At 43.8% G+C, this 22258-nt stretch overlaps 1 protein-coding gene across 2 annotated transcripts in view; it reads left to right on the top strand.

Annotated features, from left to right (window-relative positions):
• Window positions 1-18599, top strand: part of ece2a (endothelin converting enzyme 2a) — a 72064-nt gene extending 53465 nt beyond the window's left edge. For both annotated transcript variants that reach the window (XM_084368774.1, XM_084368775.1), the window contains exon 4: window positions 17943-18599. In XM_084368774.1, coding sequence (XP_084224900.1) covers window positions 17943-18233 — 291 coding nt within the window. In that variant the 3' untranslated portion in view covers window positions 18234-18599. The remainder of the gene's footprint in view (window positions 1-17942) is intronic.
• Window positions 18600-22258: the final 3659 nt, after the last annotated feature.

The raw sequence follows: 22258 nt of genomic DNA, 5'->3' as shown, positions 1-22258 counted from the left end.
AAAGATAGGAAGGACAGAGCACGCCGAGGGAGCGTGTGACTCCGTGTTTGGCCGGAGTGCCAGCCATCAGCCGTCAGCCACCACAGCGGTTATGTAATGTTTGCTGTACACGGCCAACAGACGTGTGAGATGAATGTCAATGAGGCGGCTCCCTCCTTTTGCTCCTTTTTGTGGGATCATGGTCATTATCAAACATTTCAATCCCCCTGCTCCCTCAAAACCAATCCCGCATTAAAAAAACAGCCACGAGATGTAAGTTCAGAGCGAACTGTGCACTGAAGCGACGAGTTGTGTTGACGCTCGGATACTTGAGCCTCCTTCACTTCACTTTTTATCCTCTTCGTCATGTTTTCTCTTTCCCCGTTTTTTTTTTTTTTCTCGTCTCTCCCCTCTATCCACACCTCCTACTCCCCCCCCCCCACACCTCCTCTCCACGAAACCAAATCTCCACCGCCCTAGTTTCCATAGCAACAGGTTACCATGGAAACTAGGTGACAGTGCGGTGCATCCCATCCTGCTATCGCCAGGCTAGAGAGGTGTTTCGGGAAGGGGAAAGTTTGTTTTGTCCGTCTCCTGTTTACCGAAAAATCGAGATGAAGCTGCGGCTTTGATCGACACCTTTGCTGTGACTTAAAGTCTGTATAACGTGTGGATGCAATGTGGACATTCATGCCATTTGAGGGGTATTATCAGCCTCCATATATTAAACAGGTTTGGATGAATAAATCTCAACATGTTGAGGTTTAATCTTTAAATCAGACTGTTGAACATATCACAAGATTCCTGATTAATACAGCGCTTTAAAGGATAAAAAACCCTTCCCCCTTTTGTTAGCCTGACCTTTGTCTAAAACCATCAAATCTCTGAATTTATGCACTGACCCACTTGCAGAATATAGACACGTCCATGTGTCAGCCGAGATATTTTCTCCCCGCGTCTCCTACCCTGTGAAATCTTCAATTTTATGTCCCCCTGAGCCTCTGCATTGTGTACAGCGAGACATCCAAGGGGCCTGAAATAACTGTACCACTTGCCAAATGATGCAATTACACAGAAACTGCAAAAAAAAAAAAAATGGACTCGGCTTTTATGTCGCTTCAGATTTAGAAATAGACGGGAAGAAAGAGATAACGGCAGAGTGTCGAGAAGAAAAAGCTACTCACGTGTAAAGAGAGTGGGGGGAGAGTGGGGTTTGTTTTGCCGGGTTACGCTCAGAGTGCCTCCGCTTGCTTAAAAACGGTTTGTGACGACTGTATGTGGTTTTTCCTGACCTAGGCAGTGTGAAAATGAGGAATGTTTGAGAGCAGTCTTGCAGTGAGTGCCTGTCGTGGGCTTTCGTTTGCAGCCAGATTGTTGCTCCAGTACTTAATTATGAAAAACAACAGCCGTGGGGCACGTTAAATTTTCACAAAACAATCACAGCTTTTCTGAATCCGAGCGCTCATCCAGCTCAAATCAGACGGAGAGAGACGGACAGAAGGACGGGGAAAAGGGTGACAGATAAGCAGAGCACAAACAAACAGAAGGTGCGACAGAGTGACGGAGTGACGGTGTTGCGCCTGCTGCCGAGGTGGCACCATCCTGCTACTACCAGGATTTTAATGTTACTGTATTTAAAGGTACTATCATGCAAAATTATACATATTAGTCAGCTGCGTTTCCCTTCACTCAAACCATATCAGAAAGATCCTGCACAGCTTGTACGGCATGAAAAAGTTTCTTCTTCTTCTCCCCGGTTAAAGCAGCACTTTGTGTGAGAGAGGGTGGAGGGTGCGAGGGGACCTCAGTGGGCGAGCTTCAGCCCACTCTCCATCGCTCTATAGCCGACCTAGTTTGGGGCGCTCGATTGGACGCCGCTGCAGCAGTCTAAAAGCTGCATATTCTGCCCGCAGGATCGACTGCTGCCACAAAAATAGCTCCAAAATAATAGCAACAGTTCAGTCGTACTTAGCACGAGTTAGGACGCTTATTGTGTGTCTGCTGAATTGAACGTGACATTTTAAAGGTTGGACAAAGCAAGCAGTAAAAAAGGGAATGAGGTGGGTTTTATTTTCGAGGCATTTTTTACTTTTCAGCTTGTCGGCTGTTGACGATTTTACTTTTTTTTTAGTCGTTTCAGGCTTTGATGTGCAGCGCTACACTCTCCAGCTTTGATGCCACTGGCAAGATGCAACGGGATTTGTTCAGTCCCCTTTGGGATTAGCTCTGGGAAAAGCACTCTTGATGTTGTTTGTCATTACTGTCCATGGAAATCATCAAACATGCAACTGTGGAAATGTGCAGTCAACTATAGTAAAGTGACAACAGTTACACACTTACATCAGCTGATTGTAAATTAAATTTGACATTTTCCTAAAGTGACGTTTGTTTCAGCCTATTGAATATAACTACCTTGACTTTTTTTTGTTTTTCTTGCTTCCGGGCAGCAAATGGTTTCCATTTACTTGAGTGAAGCTGTAATGAACTTAAAATACATCCCAGTGGACATTTAGTCTGCAGTAACATCATTCTGGACAGCATAGATTTACATTTTCTGGATAATCGACATCATCACGACCACATTGATCTCCCTCGGTAAAGAGGTGGTGTTGGGCTGTAAGGGAAGTGACTGAAGGAAAAAGTCTCCGGTAGCTGGAGGCATATCACAGTTTGTTCTTGTTATGCTCAAGAGAGGACTGTGAGTTTGCAAAGTTACATAAGTTATCAAAAATGTAGCTGGAATACTGATCTGATCTTACAATAGCACGGCACAGAAAACACAAACAGCAACATGGCGAGCAGCAGCCGTAGCCTTCCATGTTTGCTTCTTTGGAAAAAGGAGTAAAAAAGAAATACATGAAATGATGTAAAACATGTGACTGTGATGAAGAGTTGCTGCACGAATCCAGACAGCTGTAGTAAGGCCTCAGATGCAGCGTCGCTGTCACGTGCCTCTCAGGCAAAAGCTCAGCGGGGAGTTCAGGGTTTCCCACAACAACTGTGTCATCCCAAAATGAACCTGAGCCAGAAACTGTGACTCTGTCTGTTTGATCTTTATTGAAATAATAAATATCTGCAGCGAACACTGGTGATAATAAGCAGTCAGCACTTTTTTGTGTGCGTGTTGAAATCTAAAATGAGCCGTGGCATTGAGAGCTGAAAATAAATTTAGGTCACATCGCAGCAGTTTCTCGCAAAACAACGCACATCGTGTGAATAGATGATAATGATTGCTTCAGGTACTTGTTTTTCATGTAGTTTTTACTTAAAGATATAATATTTAACATTTTCCAGACCTTTTGTTATATATTTTGTTTAATTGTGTACTTACATTATCCTAAGTGTTCCCAGCAATGTTCAAACTCAGAGAAATCTGTTGATTTATTCATGTTACGTTGTGTTTTACGTGTGTTTTATGTGACCAAATATAACCACAGTTAAACTTTAAAACAATACCCCGTCCTTGAACATGTCCGCTTGAGGCACGTCAGACAGATTTTCATCGACAATGGTGCTTGTTTAACAATGAAATATGAAAACAGTCCCTTTGTCTCAAAAACTTGAGCACTTAACTTCAATCAGCTGATACTTGCAGCCATTTGTTCTCATTCATAAGTACTGTCAGTCCTGATGCCTGCAGGGAATTCCTCTGGCTGTTATATTTGGATGAAAGCCTCGTCGCCGGTGAATCAGTCCTTCTCCAGTCACTTCAACATCAACTCCTACAGTGACTGCTACTCTACTCACTGTGGGAGTCCAGTCCAACCTGGTGGAAGTATGAAAAACAGCTCAGAGCTGTATCAACCAGCCAGCAATCAATCAATCACCGCGCTCCGCTCAGTGTCTCACCAGCTTCAACAATCCATCTTATCCTCTTGGCATGATATTATTAACGTCTTTTAATGGCACCGACAGGGCTTGTTTGAACAGCGGCTGTCCACACTGCCGTACTGTTGGATCGGCTTTGCCAGGAGAGCCGTCAGTTCGAGGTGTCACATCTTTCTTTTTGAGCCTTGCACCCTCCAGTAAATGCTGTTTGCCTCGAGGCACACTGTCTTCACAGACTCCCTCATTGGCCAGATGCCAGGTACACTCCATCTCACTACAACAGCTATGTTGACAGAGAGTACCTTTTAATTGTTTCACTTATTAAATGGGTTTCTTGGCATCGCGAGTGTTCTTTTGCTGCTACTTTCAATCGCTTGTAAGTCGGTGTGAAATCAATGGTCAGAGTCGATGTTCTGGCCTGGTATGGGGCAGATATCCAAATAGATCGCAGGAAGCGTCTTTAAAAATCAGTTGGACGAGTAAATATTTACTCTAAGGGAAATTAATGTCGATTTCAGGCCTCCTGCACAGGTGATTTCAATTACTCTGACTGGGTGGAGCTCTGCTGAGAATTATGGGCTGTCACAAAGCTTGATGATAAATGACATCGTGTACATGCTAGTATGTACACGTCCATACCAATCAATCAACAAGTGAAAACACCTGCACATAGAGCTCAGAAAAAATGACCTCTGACATGGAAGAGTGCAAAGATTGGTCATCCAAGTTGGAAATCCAAGTTGGAAAGTCGGGCAAGATCCAGCAACTTCGACTTTGCAGACATGGATGTTGGAAATACCGACTTGGACCTACCGACATCTGACCTGCTATGGATCGAAGCATTGATCTTCAGCTCAACACTTGAAGGCACCTTGTTGAGTTTTAACCAGTCCAGTCGCCAGAATGAAATGTTGGCACGTTACGTTCCTGCAAACCACGTATACGTTCACATCTGTACATGTCAAATGAATCATGTTGACATTTCTACGGTACGTGTCATATCATGTTCACATGACATGTATATGAACTGACTTTTATGTACAGTTGGGCAATATGTACCATATATATTGCTATCATGATACGAGATTTTATCTTGGCTCTGTAGAAAGCCAAACGGAGGACTGACTCCTACACCTGCTACGTTAAATCTATCTGTCTTCTTCTTCTTCTTCACCTTATAGTCCACACTTCCAACCACCATTTTCTGCCTCTCTGCCTTCATTTGGATCCAGTTCCTCCTCTGCCTCCCTCACATATACTACAGTCACACTACAGCGGGCTCGAACCCATCCCTTGTTCCCCTGAGTGTGCAGCTCTGACTGGCTGACCGTGAAGGCTCTAACACTTGCCTGGTGTTCTCACCGTATAATGAGACAGTAGAAGCGCAGTTAAAGAACAGTTTTATGATCTAGTGCTTAATGAGTCTCTGCCCGGTTTTGTGTGAAGAGCAAGCGCTGCTTTATAATGTTGGCAGTATAACTGGAAAGAGGAAGAGCGCTGTCTTATTGAGCTGAAGGATAATTGCGGTGTTAGCCGTATATGAGGCAGATCTTGGATTTGAACACACCTTATCCTCCACTCTTGTGCAGGCCGGGAGGTCGGGATCTCACGTGTCTCTAAATTTCAACAGTTAAATGCACGTTCCCGCCAATCCTGTGATTGGCTCGGCTCGTTTCTTACAAACCATGTGTATTTTACATTCCCGCTGCTGTAGCGTGTTAAGGTTTTGAGTCTTTTGTCCTCCCACTTCCAGTTTCCATTCATTTGCATTCCGCATTTAAATCCATTCAAACCGGCTTGATTTGTGAAATCCAGCAGTGAATGAATCACAGCGAGTGAATCAGTGTGCACTTAGCACTCAACAATAATGGAGAAGTTGCTGTTTCATCCTTTACTGCAGAACGCTGGCAGCACTGACTAATTTTCAACTGCAGTACTTTGACCTAAAATTTACTGGCAGAAGACAAAAAGACACAAATTGGACGGCAACGGCAACAAAATAATCACTCTCAAGTCAGTGCAGAGGCAATGTAGAACAACAGGAAGCGGCAAACAACAACAGTCACTTCTGATATATAGATATATATTCAAACACAGTGGTCCGACCTCTCTGACGTCTCACCTCTGCTTATTTCATGTATTGTGTTACTTTGCATAGATCTACCCACCAGAGACATCCCAGACTAACTCCTCATTTTAGGTAAACTCAAGCTCATTTTCTTTAGTCTGTGGCCCAACAGCTAAATAAGGTCTCTGCATCCTAATGTTAGTGAGATATATGGATGAGATATATACACGTAAAAGTAGTGTGTCCTCTCAGAGTTGCCATAAGGCAGGAGTTGTTTACGGGCTTTGTTTGGGGCTTTCCACAAAGCTCAAGCTCTAAGACATCCCCTCTGTGGTGATTTTTTATTTAATGTACAGCATATACAGCCATGATGCCTACTAAATATGTCTGTTTAGTTGTCTTCAAGTAGTGAGAACATGGAGGAGGCATAGCGACATAAGAATCAAGTTTTGCTTTATTAATAATCAACTTAGTCTGCAGTTACGTATACGTTCTGTGTATCAAAAGCACAAACAGATGAGCAGACTTGCTTTCTTGCACCCAAACTTGAAGAATAAATTAGCTAAAGTTGTTAAGGTTTTTTTTTTTATATCTTTTTCAGGTTGTTATGGAAACTGGCCTACCCACGGCTGCAGCAGCCCTTTGCTGCATGTGCGTGTTTGTGTTTTCTACCTCTAATTCTCTCCACAGTCACTCAAGTAAATTAGTGCTACTGTTATTCAGCACAACAAACTGACACTCGAAAACTTGCTCTCTACTGTATTTTTTAAGGGATTCGTGTTGTGCTCTGTGGAGCAAGTGCTGCATGTGAAGCAGTGGAGGACGGAGTGAATGCACCAGGGTCCTTTATCCATACACGATGAATTGACTCGATACTGTTATTTTTCTTAAAAAAGCACCGTCTTAAATTAATTCAAATCCTTCAGTGGGCTTTTTGGGTCGGAGTGACCTTTTGCTCCTCCTCCTCCTCAAATGGAAACTGAGAAAGGTAAAAACAATTTACTAGGTGCACTCATGACTAAATGTGACTCTCCACAATTGCAGGGTACTACTATTTTTTATTAGCCAAGCCAGCGAGTTAAAAGCAAAGGCGACCCACTACTGCTTTGTTGTAGTATGAGTCACTGGGAGGTCTCCAGTGGGTTGAGACCAGTGGAGGCCTTCTGGGCGTCTGAGCTGAGTACTGGCCCAGAAATAATAAAACTTTTCTGACCAAGTAACATACAAGTGGTCAGTTCAAACACATCTTTTTAATGCAACTCTCAAGGATTCTTAGTCATCATAGATGCCAGTTCCTTTGCCCTAGTTACTGGTGCCAAAAAGTCCTCCAACACTTTCTGATGACTCTGGAGCTATTGGTCTGGAGTCTCAAACACAAAACTCATTCCTGACATAATCGCTGGCTGTTTCTAATTCAGCTTGGTTTCTTTCACACTGAACTTAATTAGACCAAACTTGGCGAAATTGCAGAGCTCGCCACTGTCTAGCCAGTTTCAGAGAGGGCAATAATGGGCGGTAACTGCAGGAAAGGGTTTTACAAAAAGTGGAAGTAAAAGAGTTTCAACTTGTCGAATGCTCTTGTCAGCTCCTTATCTGTGCTAGCTTCCACAGTGGATTCATACGAGTCTGGCTACGCTATTTTCCTGTCCTGCCTGCATTTTGCCCCAGCACAGCGACCATTCTGCAAGGCACAATCCAATCTGATCAAGTGCTGTTCAAGCTATGGATTGAAAAATGAACAGAGGCCTGTTGGGTACAGACTCAGGCACTGAGGCTGTTAGGGGGGCCTACGCCAGACATCTGTTTGAGGTGACTGTCATTATTTCTTTGCGAAAGTAAAATCACTACAATAAGACACAGAACAAAGAAAGAAAAGGACTATAAGAAGGTACAAATCAACTCCAAAGACATATAAAACAACTACAAAGAGACACACAGCCATAACGAAGACATACAAAACAACTACAAAGAAACACACAGCTACCACAAAGAGACACAAAACAATTCAAAATAGACACACAGCTACCACAAAGAGACACAAAACAACTAAAAAGAGACACAGAGCTACCACAAAGAGATACAAAACATCTACCAGGGGACACACAACTAAAACAAAGGGATACATAAACTGTCAATGGCTCAAGCTAACATTACAAGGTATTTGTCTTTTACAAAATCAGCAAACAGACGGACAGCAATATGTCTGCAATTTTTAATTCAAACAGACTAAATATGTACTTTTCTCACATTCAGGCGATGCTTCGAGTTTTTGAAGAAAAAGTGGCAGCCTGTAAGAAAACGCTGTGTGCCAGAATGATCAGTTCTACGATGAGGGTCAGATATTTCTAGTGATGTTTATTGACAAGTTGTGCAGTTTAAGGAGGCAGACAGAGAACTCCCTCAGAGCTGACTTGGAAGCATCGAGGTGGTTCTGGTGCCAGTGTCTTTGGTTTCACGTCCAGAGGCTTCCCTGTGCTACTGGCCTAGTGAAAGGACTGGACTGTGTTAGTGTGCTGCTGGAACCTCCACCGGGCTGTCCTGTCCCCCTTCCCCATCCCGCGGGAGACCCCTTCAGCAGCCAGACACACTGGCCCATTTTACTTCCTTTTTTCTGCCTGCCTCTCTCACTGTGTCTCCCTCCTTCTCCAGCTGCTGCCAAGCTCTTTATCTCTGGTTCGCCATTAAAAAGGAGAGACAGACGCTTTGAATGTGAAGACTTCATTGAAGTTTCTGTTTTTGGCTCTGGATCTGTCCGCGATGTCTTGTCTCTCTTGATTGACTTTTTAAATATGAAACATGAAATATGAAAAATATATTAGATATGTAGTGGCTGTTTATGGCTGAGAACTAATTGTATGAAGTCGTAAAGAATAAGCTGCTGTGTAATCGTTGCTAAATAGAGAATGGAAACAATAAACTGATCCACCCAGCGGCTGCTGACGCAAGTCTCCCCACAAGAACTTAATGGATAATTACATAGAAGTGCCACCAAGGGCTTGATAAGTGTAATAAGTGTCCCGGGCTTTAAAAGGTAGCATCAGATCCAAAGACTCGGAAAAACAGAGTGGGGCAAAAGAGAGGGGGACACCATCCCTCTCCCAGCTGCTCACGTTTTGCTCCAGTTTCTCCGCAGCTCATATTCCTCTGAGTTTTTACTATTTTTTGAGCTGTTCTGAAAGGCAGATGAGTTTATTAATTACACATTCGCTGACTCTGTGCATTCCCATCCAAGTTTTTCCCAAAGTGTGCATCATCTTTTCATCATTCTGCACCAAGAATAGCAAACATTGCTCGAGTCATTCAGCATATTTGACTGCAGTGAAATGCTGCTTTCGTAACTTCGACTGCTGCAAAGAAGTGACCGTGGATAAAGGCAAGTTTTTTAGAAAAAAATTAAACGCGAGCTAATGCTCACACAAACACGCCGTGCTTGTGCTTGTAAAGGCATGAAAGCCAGTGCAAGGATGCTGGGAGCGTGACAGTGGGCGAGTGTGGGTGTCTGAAGTGTGTCTCTGTCTTTCGGCGCCGGTGTGAAAAGTAGTTCAGTAATTAAAACAAACCTCTCTCTGGTCCCTGATGGAAAGGGAAGGCAGAAAGGGTGAGGAGGGAGTGGGAGAGATAAAGAAGAAAGGAGCGATAAAAGCCAGAGACGGTTATTTTTGATGGAAAGGGAAGAAAGGGAGGTTTTTTAATTTTAGCTCCGGCATGCCGGATTGCCAGAGGGGAGAATGTGGCAGCTGAATGCGAAGATGCCGATCGGTTAGACGGCGGTCCGACGCACTCGCGCAGGCCACACAATACACACACTAACATCGCATCGCACAGCAGGGGCACGCTGCTGAAAATCTCCCTGAAGACAAGAGTTTCCCTCGTTTCAAGGGAAATGACCGGACGAAGCTTTCAGAAGCGCTTCGTAAACACATGAGCAGTGACCCAGTTGAGCTACATTTATTGTTTAAAAAATAGTAATTCCTTTTGTCTTCATTCACCTCAAGTCAACCCACTAATTAGGCTGCTGAGAAAGACTTTTCTGACACACAAACAGACAGAAAAAGCCTCAAATTCCCAGTGAAACGATGATGTTTATCTCCACTGTAAACATTCAGTGGTTTTGTGTCGTTCTGAGCTGTTTTCTCACATCGGCGCTGCTCGTTATCTGAACTTTCTGGCATCCTCCCCGCCTAACGAAGGCACGAGCTCCGCCGCTGCCTGGTGTTTTTGTTTTCGAGAGGTGTCCCGTTCTGACCTACATACGTTACCGTGACCAGCGCTAAAACTTTTGTCTCCATGACAACGCGGGGTGTGAGGGAGGGATGCGCCTACTTGAAAGGCAGGATGTTGTTGCCTTCCTACGGCAGCACGAGCCCCCGCAAGCCCACACAACCTGCGCTCAGATTTATATCAGCCGAGAGATTTCCATCTTTTCTATATGTTCACTTGAGCGCTAACGAGCCATTTTTTTTTTTTTTGTCGTAGAAAGGCATGGGTGGATGGATGTCGAGAGAACAGGAGAAGGGGGTCTCTGATGTATAATTTATCCGTGCAGTGGGTGGGCGGAGGACATGGGGTGTGAGCTGGGTGAGGGGAGGAAAGGTGGGTGGGCAGAATGGAGGAGTCAGGGAGTTGAAGGGTGGGGCGGGGGAATCCAACACTTGCACGTTTTCCCTGTTATCCATCACTGTGCCAAGTACTGTAAGACTTCCGGTGGGAATATGGGTCTGTAGATTAGAGCAAACAGACTTGGAAAAAACTGAGGGTGTTTCAATGTTTTGTGTCAATTTTAAAAATCAAAGCATGTTTCCTTCCGGACGAGACTCTTTGCCTGGGCAGCAACAGCCCACTCGCTCAGGCGAATTTATACTTGCACAAAATGAAGCTCCTTCAGGGCAGATGGTGCCTTATAGCGTTCGCACATTTGGCTCTTGAAGGCAGAAGCTTGGAGAATGAAGAAGAGAAAAAAGGAGCGTTAAAACAGGGATGGAGGGATGGAGGAAACCAAGCAGGCTGTTGCACCCCTGGAGGGTAGAGCAGATCTGCTTTGTTAGGAGACCGGCGATGAGACCTCATTCTCTCACCCCTCCCTCCCATCTTTTTTCTCTCACCACCCCTACGTTCCTCCATGTTCCTCTCACCCACTCCCGCTTCATTCCTTTTTTTTTTTTTTTTCTCCTCAAGACGTTTACACGTTTTTGCCATCCACATGCCTGGCTGCAGGCTACGAGTGAGGTGAAATGGAAAAGGAAGAGAGGCAGTTGATTTCAACAACCATTCCTTCAGGGAGGGGATGGGGCGGGCGGGGGCTGCGGAGCTACATGAGACCAGTAAACAACCACCGAGGAGATGGGAGAAAATGTATAAATAATGATCTGAAATATGACCTAAATAAAAAGCACACCTCCTCCCTGTTTCTCTCTGCCCCAGTTCAACTGTGCGTTTGCTCGTGCATGTTGAGTGTGTGCATGTGTGCTTTGTTCTGTGCATGTGTGTGTGTACAGTATCTCTGAAGGAGACAGTAGGCAGTGGTTCGAAACAAGTCTGCTGACCAGAGATAGCACTCTGTTGTTGTCTCTACCCGCTGATCAGCACTGCATCACCCACAGCGAGGTGGGTGCACGCACACATAAAGGTACACGGAGGATCCACCTCTGCTCTCACTAATCATCCCCCATACGAAAAAGCCTCCATTGTTGCTTCAGAACAAACAGTAACTGATTTCTGAGAAAGCGTAGCGGACTACAGATCCGAGCCTGACCAGTCGTAGCTGCCGTCCCACTTTATTAACATCAATATCAGCCATCATCTCCATAATGTTGCTGGACATTTAGCAATCTGAGCTGGTCAGTACTTTAAATGTATGTACTTTGATGGTGCCTAATCGCCACACTTTTTAACCTTAAAGCAAGCTTCAAAATCATGTTGATGGTGCAGTGTCTTGTAAAAGGGTGATCACTTGTAGCTGACGAGTTTCAAAAATTGTTGTCCCCATTAGTTAGTCATGGGGAGTTACCCTTTAACCTCATCTCATGGGGTTGAACAGCAAAGAGAGCAGAGGGAGAGTTAAGCTTGAGATGGAGGCTGTCAGGTGTGTTTTAAAGCTCAAGAAAAAAACTGTTAATTGGACATTGAGTTTAATTTTTGTACTTGCTACCGTCCCCAACGCCATGAATGAACTACTTCATCTCCTCTCTCAAGAATCTGTGTCATTAAGAGTTCCTTTTAATGTGTTTAAATTCACGTTCAAGGTATTTTTGCCCATCACAAAACGATCAGAGAAAAGTAGAAAGAAGTACCAATGATATGAAAACATAGAAATGTTTTTTTGACAACATTTCAACCCTTAACTGATGTAGAGAACATGTGAACAGCTATCATAGATGATCTAATAGATGCACTGATGCAGGAAGAATAGAAAAGATGACCGTGTGTGCCTTTTTCTCCCTCAGGAGCCACAAAATACTTTTTGAATCTCAGATGAACCCAGATTATGTAACCTGAAGGTCCTCCAGAGTGGATCCGCAGAGTGAGATGTGACCGCCTGCCACCCGGTCCTCATCTGACCACCGTTATCTCATGTACAGTATCTTAAGGCCAACCAAAGCTCAGAGAGGAGAGAATGGAGATAACAGAGGATGAGTATTATTGCAATCCCGTAAGGACAGGAAGACAAAGCCGTGAATAGGAGAAACTGAGGACATACACCTGGAGAAAGAGAGGCTGCCGAGGAGATGAAATGTCATTCTCCTTGGATCGACAGCTTATCTTCTCTCCGACTAATGCAGAAAAGGTCAGGCGGTGACTCGGACTGACATATACAAAGTTAATATTTCAAATTTAATTTCGAATCATTTATTTCTCCCAACACAAAGACTGTCATGTCTACCGAACTCATTCTTAATGGGGTGATCGCAATGTTCTGATTGTTGAGCTGCATTTAAACTCAGAAACTGCAGCTGCAGCTTGTTATGATGTTGCATCATCAGTTTGGTTTGGCAACAAGTGAAACTGAAAGTGGGGAAAATGGACAACTTTCACCCCGAAGCGTTCCCAAGTGATGCAATTGTTGGTGTCACTGTCGCAAAGACAAACAGATCGTTAATCATTTTCCTGAGTGGAGCAACTCCCAACAACACAGGACAAAACACGACTTTATTTATTCATTTAGTCTGACGAGGATCCAACAATGAAAATCTGGATCTGATATCTGGACTCTGTTCATTTCTATGAATGCTCAGTGGCCAATGAAGCCAAAAAAAAAAGCTTGGCTTCCCAGATACAAATATTAACCAGATCTTCCGCGTTGTGTGGCCCTATAGATGGTGCGCACTGGAGACTTCCACCGGTCAGCTGGCTAACTTTTTGTTTAGCTAGAGACGAGGTCAAGGACTCACCAGAATCATTAGGAGGCATCCTCTGGGGACCGTGAATGTATGTACAACATTTCATGACTCTCCATTGGATATTTGTTGAGATATCTCAGTCTGGATAAAGCTGTGAACCGGCTGACATTGCCATTCCTAGCCGTTCTGCTACCGTGGCTAAAATTTTGGTGTTTGTTGCAGCAATGTTCACTTAAGATACGCCCCAGCTGCTGTGTGAAAAAGTAAAACAATCAATACTATCATACTATCACATAAAATAGTAACGTCCCAACACATCTCAAAATGGCCGTGGGATTACCTGGAATTCCTCAGGTGGGACCTCGACTCCGGATCTCACGTTACCTCTTTGTTGCAGTGCGCTCAAGACAGGTCAGGTCACTTAGACACGAGCTTCCGCCACCACGCTGAATAATTCAGGAGAGGCCATGATGCTGTGTGTGTGTGTGTGTCCGTGTGTGAGAGCGAGTGTGGGTGTTGAGGAATCGAATCAGTAGAGTGTGAGTGTGTGAAGACGGGCACTAACAGAGTGGTTTCCTCTGTCTTCTTGGAGAAGCCCTGTGGCCCACTTAGGATCAGCTTACAGGTGTCTGACTGAGAGTGGACGGGGGGGAAAACTGACTCAGTGTTTTTGGGGATGCTGTTTCCTTACTCCAGTGTTTGGGTGTAAGAGCCAGTGAGCCCTCATTCACCTGTTGACCCCAGACATTTATACATCTCATCTACACGTCCTGAAAAATGTGCTCTTATCTTTTTCTGTAAGTCACACACTTGTTTATCTGCTGCATTCAGAGCAGATGAACATCTCATCCGCCACTGTCGATGCTTCATATCATAATAATACCACCACTCTGATGTGTGTGTGTGGGGGGGGGGGGATGATTTACATAGTGCCGGAGCCGTTATCGTAGTGAGTGGTGCCGATACATAAGGAATGTGTATAAACATGACTCACCACGCTCGATGCATCATTCTCTCGTTCTCGTAAAGGATTCCCTGTGAATGCAAACGTGCATGGCCGTGCCGAGTGTGAGAATCTCGGTTGGTAACGTTTCCTGCAAACGCATAAAGTGGGAAGGGGCATTAATGGTGGGAAACATACAAGAATTTGCTGTTTAAAGCAGCCCTCCAGCTACCAGCCCAGCTGTCAAGCAGGTCGCGGTTATAGCTGAGCTGTTTGCTATAGTTCAGTGTCATCTCGGGTTGCAGTGACGTCAGTCCTCCGATCAAGAGTGACATAAGGCTCTGGAGTTACACTGCACAGGTGCAGAGGGTGCACCCATACATCTCAGTGTCATGAATAATGGCTGAAGGGGTGAAGTCAGGATGATGCACTTTGTTAAATCCCTCTCTGGTTTACTGTCCTTTTTATGACCCGGCCATCTGAGGGAACTGTCGTAATGTAATATTTAAGGTAAAAGGCGAAAATATGCTCACTGTTAGCTTCAAACCTGATATAAATGTTACACTGACATTGACCCAAAAAGAAGCACTTAGTAATAAAGGGTCAATCAAAGCACCACAATTGCAAAACAAATAACACCTATCAGGGTTTTAGCCTTGCATTACCCGCATATTTAATCCCAGCTGTTTTAGCAACAAAGCTCCTTTAAGCACATCGCACTCTACCTGAACAGTGCCAGATGGCAGGCAGACGGCGTTAGTGACTGGTTGGTGAATATAGAACAAATATCCAGCACATAAACACCCCACGTTTCTGGTTTAGATTAAACCAGAAGAGGAGTTAAATCAGTGTAAGAAATTGGCTGGGAATCTGTCAGTTTGGTTTTATGTTTTTAGGCTTCCTAATGGATAGTGATTGATTATTTTAGCCTAAAGATAAAATTTGTTGTTTTGAGAGAGATTATGTTTGTTTGCTGCCAAACCCTTAGTCACCCAGGGTCAGATGAGAATATCAAGAGAGAAGTGAGGTTCAATGAGCAGTTAGCTTATATTCTGGATATATATTTTTGGAGCAGCAAAACAGAGTTGGAGTGTTCTCCTAAACAGCTGAAGTAAATGGGGACATAATATGGCTCCATACATCTCGTTTGGCTTAATCTCCAGAATCCCTGAGATCCCAAATTGATTTTAAAAGACGTTATTTACACCTTTTTTTCAGCAGAAGTCTGGGAACACGAGCTTGGCCGCGCATTGAGGGTGTAAATAACTTTTTTTTGCTAAATCAATCTGGTATCTCAGGGCTTCTGGAGATTTACAAGATCACACCGGACAAGCTGTGTGGAGCCATTTTATGTTCTTTTCAGTGTTTTTTTTTTTTTTGTTTTTTTTATTTATTTATTTTTTCCTTTTCAGATAATGACTATAATATATAATATCCTTTAAGCTCAGCTCAAGACATCCTGGACTGGACACAAAATCTTCAACATTTTTGGAAAATTGCTTGTTCACGGTTTTCGATGTGGAGTTTTCCTTTTAAAATTGCAGATTAGGAAGTTAAATTAAATCGCACTCATCACAAATTAACGATCGAGCTATATTATGCCCTGAAGACGTACATTTGTTCCACTTAATGTGAGCTTTCACCCAACAGCAAGTTAAAAACTGAGTTTGTTGATTCTGTATGTAGAGTATATATTATCTGGTTCAGGAACACTTCAGTTCAGTTTTGAAAAAATATTTTGTCCACACTTCAACCTTACATTCTTTCCTCTCTCTGCTTCTGTATGTTTTTGTCAGGCATGACCTAATCCAGATCAGCAGGCCCCCTTTTCTCTTCCACTTTAGTGCATTATATTACTCATTTTCTCCCATATCCAGCCCCCTCCAACCTTCCCCTCGCTTTTCTTCCGTGTCACAGTAGAGAGTGAATAATTCATGTTCGGGCTGCTTGCTGGTGGAGATGAAATCATGTGAGAAGAGCAGGATACACGTGCTCATCTCAGAGCGACTCTTCTCTCCAAAGACCCCGAGACAGCGTAGGGGGGAGCCACTGCGCTCCTCCACAGCGTGTCGTACAGGCCGCTACTACTACTCCGTCCTGGCTGCATTACATTACCTTCGCATCTTTCATGACAGTCGCACGTGAGCTCTTCAAAGCCCCGGCATGGAGCCATCCACAGAGACCAGGCAGTAGCTTGTCACTGCACTTTACAGTGAGAGGCTTGAATCATATATTAGCTCATAAATGAAGAGTTGTCACATGTTCATAATTAGTTAACCGGTCCCTTGAAACAGTAGATGTCCATGTGGTGTTCATTTTCAATTAAACAAAAGAATCCTAAGGCAAGGTTGACTATTTGCAGAGCTCAGATATATGGTTTTTTTTTTCAAGCTGTTCTCAATCTTTTAACATTTAAAATGTTTTTCAATGATCCATAAAAGCACGAGATTATCAAAAGTCAGACACAGTCCTCAGTTTGCAGGTAAGTAAGTCTCAAGTCTTTCTTGGAAGTCAAGTCCCAATATAAGGCCAACAAGTCGGAAATCACGTCCAAGGTCAAAACTTCGATTATCTGCTCCTTAACAGTAGAAACATTTATGTAAGCCACCAACGACACATAGCTCACATTAGAAACTGACAGTGGTGGACTCGGGATGTTTGCGGGGCAGGATGAGGTAGGACACCAGTGTCTAGAGAGTCATATGAATTAGCCAAGTCATAGTTGGTCAGAGAGCATTTTTAGCATTTTCTTTGGGAAGCCTTAAAAGTTGAAAGTCGTTGCAGTATTGTGTGTTGACGTACAAGTTTTTGTCACCAAAGCATCGTCATTTTATGCAACTGTGATGATACGAGGTGACCGTTTCTCTGTCTGCTGTGATTGGCTGCTGATGGACCCAAAGTTTTTATTTGTTGCACACTTTTATTAAATCATTTTGAATATAAAGTCACTCAAAGGTGAAAGTTGAGTCACTGGTTGCAGGTGTTGAAGTCAAAATCAGGTTGAAATTTTGTTTTTTTGTCCCGCCTGTCCACGTCACGTCACTCTAGTTGTTGTGTATTCGCAGCTTCATGCTGACTTGTTGCCATTAAACCTGTTGTCTGACTGTACTCGTCCTGTAGCGATGTGTTGGGACAACATGTCGTCCCAGTTTACATGTTGATGTAAGAAATACAGAAAGTTAGTTGCCCACTGCTCAGTGCTCTCTTCACTCCCACATACACACTTCTGTCTCTGGAGAAACTCCCTGCCCGAGTCTAGCTAAATGCGTCTCTGCATGCTTGTGCTTGTGTCAGTTTTCATATTCTGTGTGTGTGTGTGCATGTGTGTGCTCTGCAGCCCTCTGAAGCTTTCTGTGTCGCGATGCACACGTGTATCTCACACGAAGGATCAACACACTGGAGTGTTGACGGACCCAGAACAACAATTATTCATACGGAGGGACCTTCACAGTTTTCCTGCTGTCACGCTGTGTTATCGGCCTGCATGGCTGAGCAGCCCGCTCGCTGCATAACGTTTGCTTACAGCGATGCAGTGCAATGTGTCTGACTGGAGAGATGCCTTTTTGAGGGGAATTTGGTATTTGACCGATGTGTAGAAGGACTATGACACAGGTTGTCGCCCTAATCCTAAAACTTTCCCTGCTGATGCATTGTCAGCTTTTCATATTCAGTTATGAAGCGTAGAAATGATCATGGTGACGATAGCGTGCACTAGGTACTGGGTTTTTGGTTTGTTTATACTGGTGGCAATGTCTTCTAATACTCTTCGTCTTCTCTTTTTTCCCAGATTAGTCGCTGCTTGAAGCCCGGAGGACGATTCATCTCCATCACCTTCCACAGCCCCTTCCTCAGGAAACGCCTCTACGCTCGCACCGAGTATAACTGGTCGATTAAGAAGTTCAGTTATGAAGGAGGTTTTGAATATTTTGTGTATGTAATGACCAAAGGAGAGGAGCTGAGCCCAGAGGATGCAGCGCTGGAGAAAAAGCTACTAGAGGATGCCAAATCCCCACCTGCCAAGGTCATCACATTACACGCTGAGGCTGACGAGGACTTCCTGTCTAACATTGACTTGTGAAATTACTGGATTATCTATAGGAATTTTACATTTATATATCTGTTCTGTGATAATAATCTCAGGAGCTCTCCATCATTGCAGAGGCGAATTTTACTTTGTTCTCTATGAGCAACAAATACAAACAAACTCTTAGGAGCTGATATTAACTTAACCATTTTTATTCAGCGCTCATTTTCCATGTTTTACCATCCATATTCCAGTTTTTTGTGCAAGCATCAGTTTAGAAGAGGAGATGAAGGAGAAGAAATATATATCTGGTCTGTATGTCTGTATAAATCGATGTAAATATTGAAGTTGGTATTTGTTCTAATAAATATTGGTTTCAGATTTCAGCAGTACATTTAGATTTGAATAAAGAATTTGAAACAATAACACCTTCTTTCTTCATTGTGCACATTGTACTAACTAATTATGTTTTGTAATGTGACAACACTTTGTTTAAGATCTTCTTATGTTTCGGGTTGGAGAAAGATCTCTGTTTGGGTTAAAATGATCACTCTCGCAAGAACTTTCTCAGGTCTTGAAGACGCCGCCTGTAAGTGCGGGACCCTGAGCTGATCTGGCAGGCCGAGCGCATCAGGTACCTACACAATCAAAATTTGGGGTCTGTCTTTGTGGTATGGCACCACAAAGACAGTCTGACTGGTTCTTTGCAGCAGCATTGCCTGCCATCATACTGTTTTATACAGCTCCTATATTTTTATGTGATTGTATTGTTTGAATACACTCAGTTTAATTGTGATTGAGGCAGTGATTTGTAGTAATGTTAACTACGGCTCATCATCATTCTTCTTCTGACTGTCATAATCTTCCGATGCAGCTACTGTCAGCTTCTGTTCTAGTGCACGTCATAATACAAACTCTTATAAATCAATTTTACATCCCAGTGTCTTTAACTCTGCCGTCTGCATGCCGTGTATATGAGAGAGATTCAACAGTAGTGCAGTACCAGCCCTGCCTGTGCTGCACAATTTGCAAGACAAACTGGCATGTCTAGACAGAGAACATAACAGCAGCAGCGGCCTGCATGTAAAGTCAGTGTTAAAGTCTATTAATATGTCAGTCAGAGTCTCTCCTCCTGTTGGGGTTGTCTCTATCTGTCCCACGTCTGCTTGAGATTCCAGACAAAAGCTGCTAATGGAGATATGCAGTGTGTTTGACACGCCTGTCAAACTCACTGCTGCTGCGTGTGGGCACATACACATGCACATACAAGTCATAGTGCGCCCTGCGCGTTATTTGTTGAGGAAACATGAGACGAGTCTCTGGTCCTGTGCTCTCTGCTGCTTAAATATAGACCAGAAAGTGAGAGAGAGAGAGAGCCGGGCGTGCAGACAGGCAGGAAGGCTGGTGGCTGTAGGGGGGGGACCACATTGATAAAGTAGAAATCATTTATTTTTAATTCCCCACTGAGATCTAATTACCGCCTATTTTTAAGACTTGGGGGGCGAGAAAAAAAAAGGTGTGTGATTTTTCAGATGGCTCCTCGTTCGTTCCATGGTTTTCTGCTGGTGTGACCCGGCAGTTTGTTTGACTTTAACCTGTGATGTTGACACAAACACATAAAGTTTTACATGCTCAGAAACTCTCCTGGAGCTTCTTCCTGAGCAGATGGAGTTTGCACAGCTGTCATGAGATTGACTTTTGACTCCACTACTGCTGTGCTTGTAAAGCTTTCTGTTCTCATACAACACACATGCACGTTATAATGATAACAGCATGAGCAAGCACCTTAAATTCAGCCATGAGGCCTTGAGTTCAATCAGAGATCAGCTGTTTTTATGTCTAGCCATCAACCATTGAATATGTCAGCTGAAATAAGAACAGTGGCTGGCAGATTTTCTCTTTGATGCGATTGACTGTTTCAATTGTATATTCTTCACACACACACACACACACACACACTCTTGCACATAATGAAATGTCTCACTACAATCTCACACACTCCGTATCTTCCCCCCTCCAGACCCTCGCATTGTCTCTGTGTAAACCCCACTGGTTATTATCTGGTTCTCATGGTGACGATTGGGTCCAATGTCCTGGCTACCTTAACAGAAGGAGAGAGAAAAAAAAAAAAAGGCATCCTGGCCCCTGTTTGGCCTGGCTGGGTGAATGACAGGAGGGAGCTTATGTAAGTGGCAGTGGGTTTGATATTGACAATAGAGGCAGACCAGCCACACACTGCAGCGCTGGGACTGAAAAACAGTTGATGGATATTGGAGAGCTAGTTTCTCTGCTCTCCTTTTTCCCCAAACATCCCCACTTTCTTCTCAGTTAGACTCACCATTCCTGCTCTGTCAGTGTATGAATGTATTGAAATTCAGCAGTTGATAAATTTGTTTTTCGCTTCCCTTCGTCGGCCTGACTGATGTGCGATGGCAGAGACCCCGACGGTGAGATTTAACTTGACTGGACTTTAAGTTATGTAACCACAGCGCAGGGCACAGGCCTCATGCAGGAGATGTGTAGTCATCATTTTCCCCTTGAACGCAAACCTTTTTTCGTCTTCTGTGCATTTTTTTGTTTCTTCAGCTGATTACCTGAGTCATCCAGGTGTCTGAGGCCACGATTTAATATAGTGCTGTGTATTTGTGTGTGTGTCTGAGATAGCAGAGCCAGAATTTTCTCTCCTGCTGCTAATTGTCCTCCATGCTCTGTTGCCCAAGGGCAGCAACAACACTAATCTACTGCATGCTCAATGCCTTTCTCTCTCTCCGCCTTTGTATCCGTCTCTCCTCTACTCTCTCAGTCACTCTTCTCACCACCATCACCCTGCCCTCTCTGTCTGCATTGATTGGCCCTGAGTGCTTTGGTGTGTGGGTGTTATGTGAGGGCTCATGCAAGTCAAAAGGTGGACTGCGTGCTTTAACCAAACATCTCTGGGTTTTATCAGCCACATTGTATGTTTGTGCTCCAACTGGATCACGACACAGACTCACAATGCTGTCTGCTTGCACCCAGTTGAACTGCCTAGTTACTGCAGCTGCACTCAAAGCTTTTTTTGTTTGTTTGATTGTTTGTTTGTTGATATAAAACATCGTATTAACAAAGCTCATTTCTGAGTTTTGGAAACGCTGAAACGTTAATAAAAAGTAGTCTGATGGGACAAGAAATACAAGCAAGCTGACAACCATGCAAGTTTTAAACAAACCTCCAGATAATGCAAACTTATTTGGAAGATGGAACAAAGGTAAAAAGTAAAATAAATACTCAAACTGCTTGTGGTAAACATCTCAACAGTGGAAAACTACAACTTGCAGAAGCGTGAATGTATTTCTTAGACCTGGATACGGCTGTATCGCTCAGCCTTGCCTCCATGTTGCGAGTGGCCACTTGCGGTTTTGCAGGTAAAAATTCCCCCGCGGGCCAAAAAACACTTATAGGACTTAATAAGGACTATATTTAAAGAAGATCTAGTTGTGTTGTTGTCTAGTTGGGTTGTCTCAGGACCCATGTTCGAAACAAAACGTAGCTAAGGTTCCCTCTTGGATTCCCCTATGGTAGATAAAACATGATAAGGTGCCCATCTGGTGCCTTTTTTTCATTTTTCTCGCCCCTACCCCTCAAACATCCTGTGTCCGTCACTGCTATAATACAATACAGTATATGAGTCAAACTTTATCTTAACAGATACATAAGTCTGGCCAAACTACGAAAGAAAGACCTGTGAGAAACTACAACTTCCTTTAGCCCACACCCCACGTAGCCATGTTGCTGAGGACCAGTGAAGGTAGGATGGAGGGGGATCACCAGCTATACTTGTCAGTGGAAACCTTTCTGCATGAGATGTACCGAGGACTCGGAGAAAGCATCGCTGCCGCTTTCAACGGCGCTGTATATCTGCCCATCTCCCTTGGGGCAGCATAATGGCGTAATATACTGTATGGCAGGCTTATGTAACTGGAGGAGGAATATTAATGGAAGTCCACTCAGGATGGGACGAAAGTGGAATCAGATCAAAGCTCTCTGTCCTCGCTGCACACGCTCAGTTTGAACCGAGAACTGACAGTTGCTCTTAGCTGTGT

This window comes from Pagrus pagrus (assembly GCF_965226575.1).
Source record: "Pagrus pagrus genome assembly, chromosome: 12".
NCBI lineage: Eukaryota > Metazoa > Chordata > Actinopteri > Spariformes > Sparidae > Pagrus > Pagrus pagrus.
This window is presented reverse-complemented; position numbering and strand designations above follow the sequence as displayed.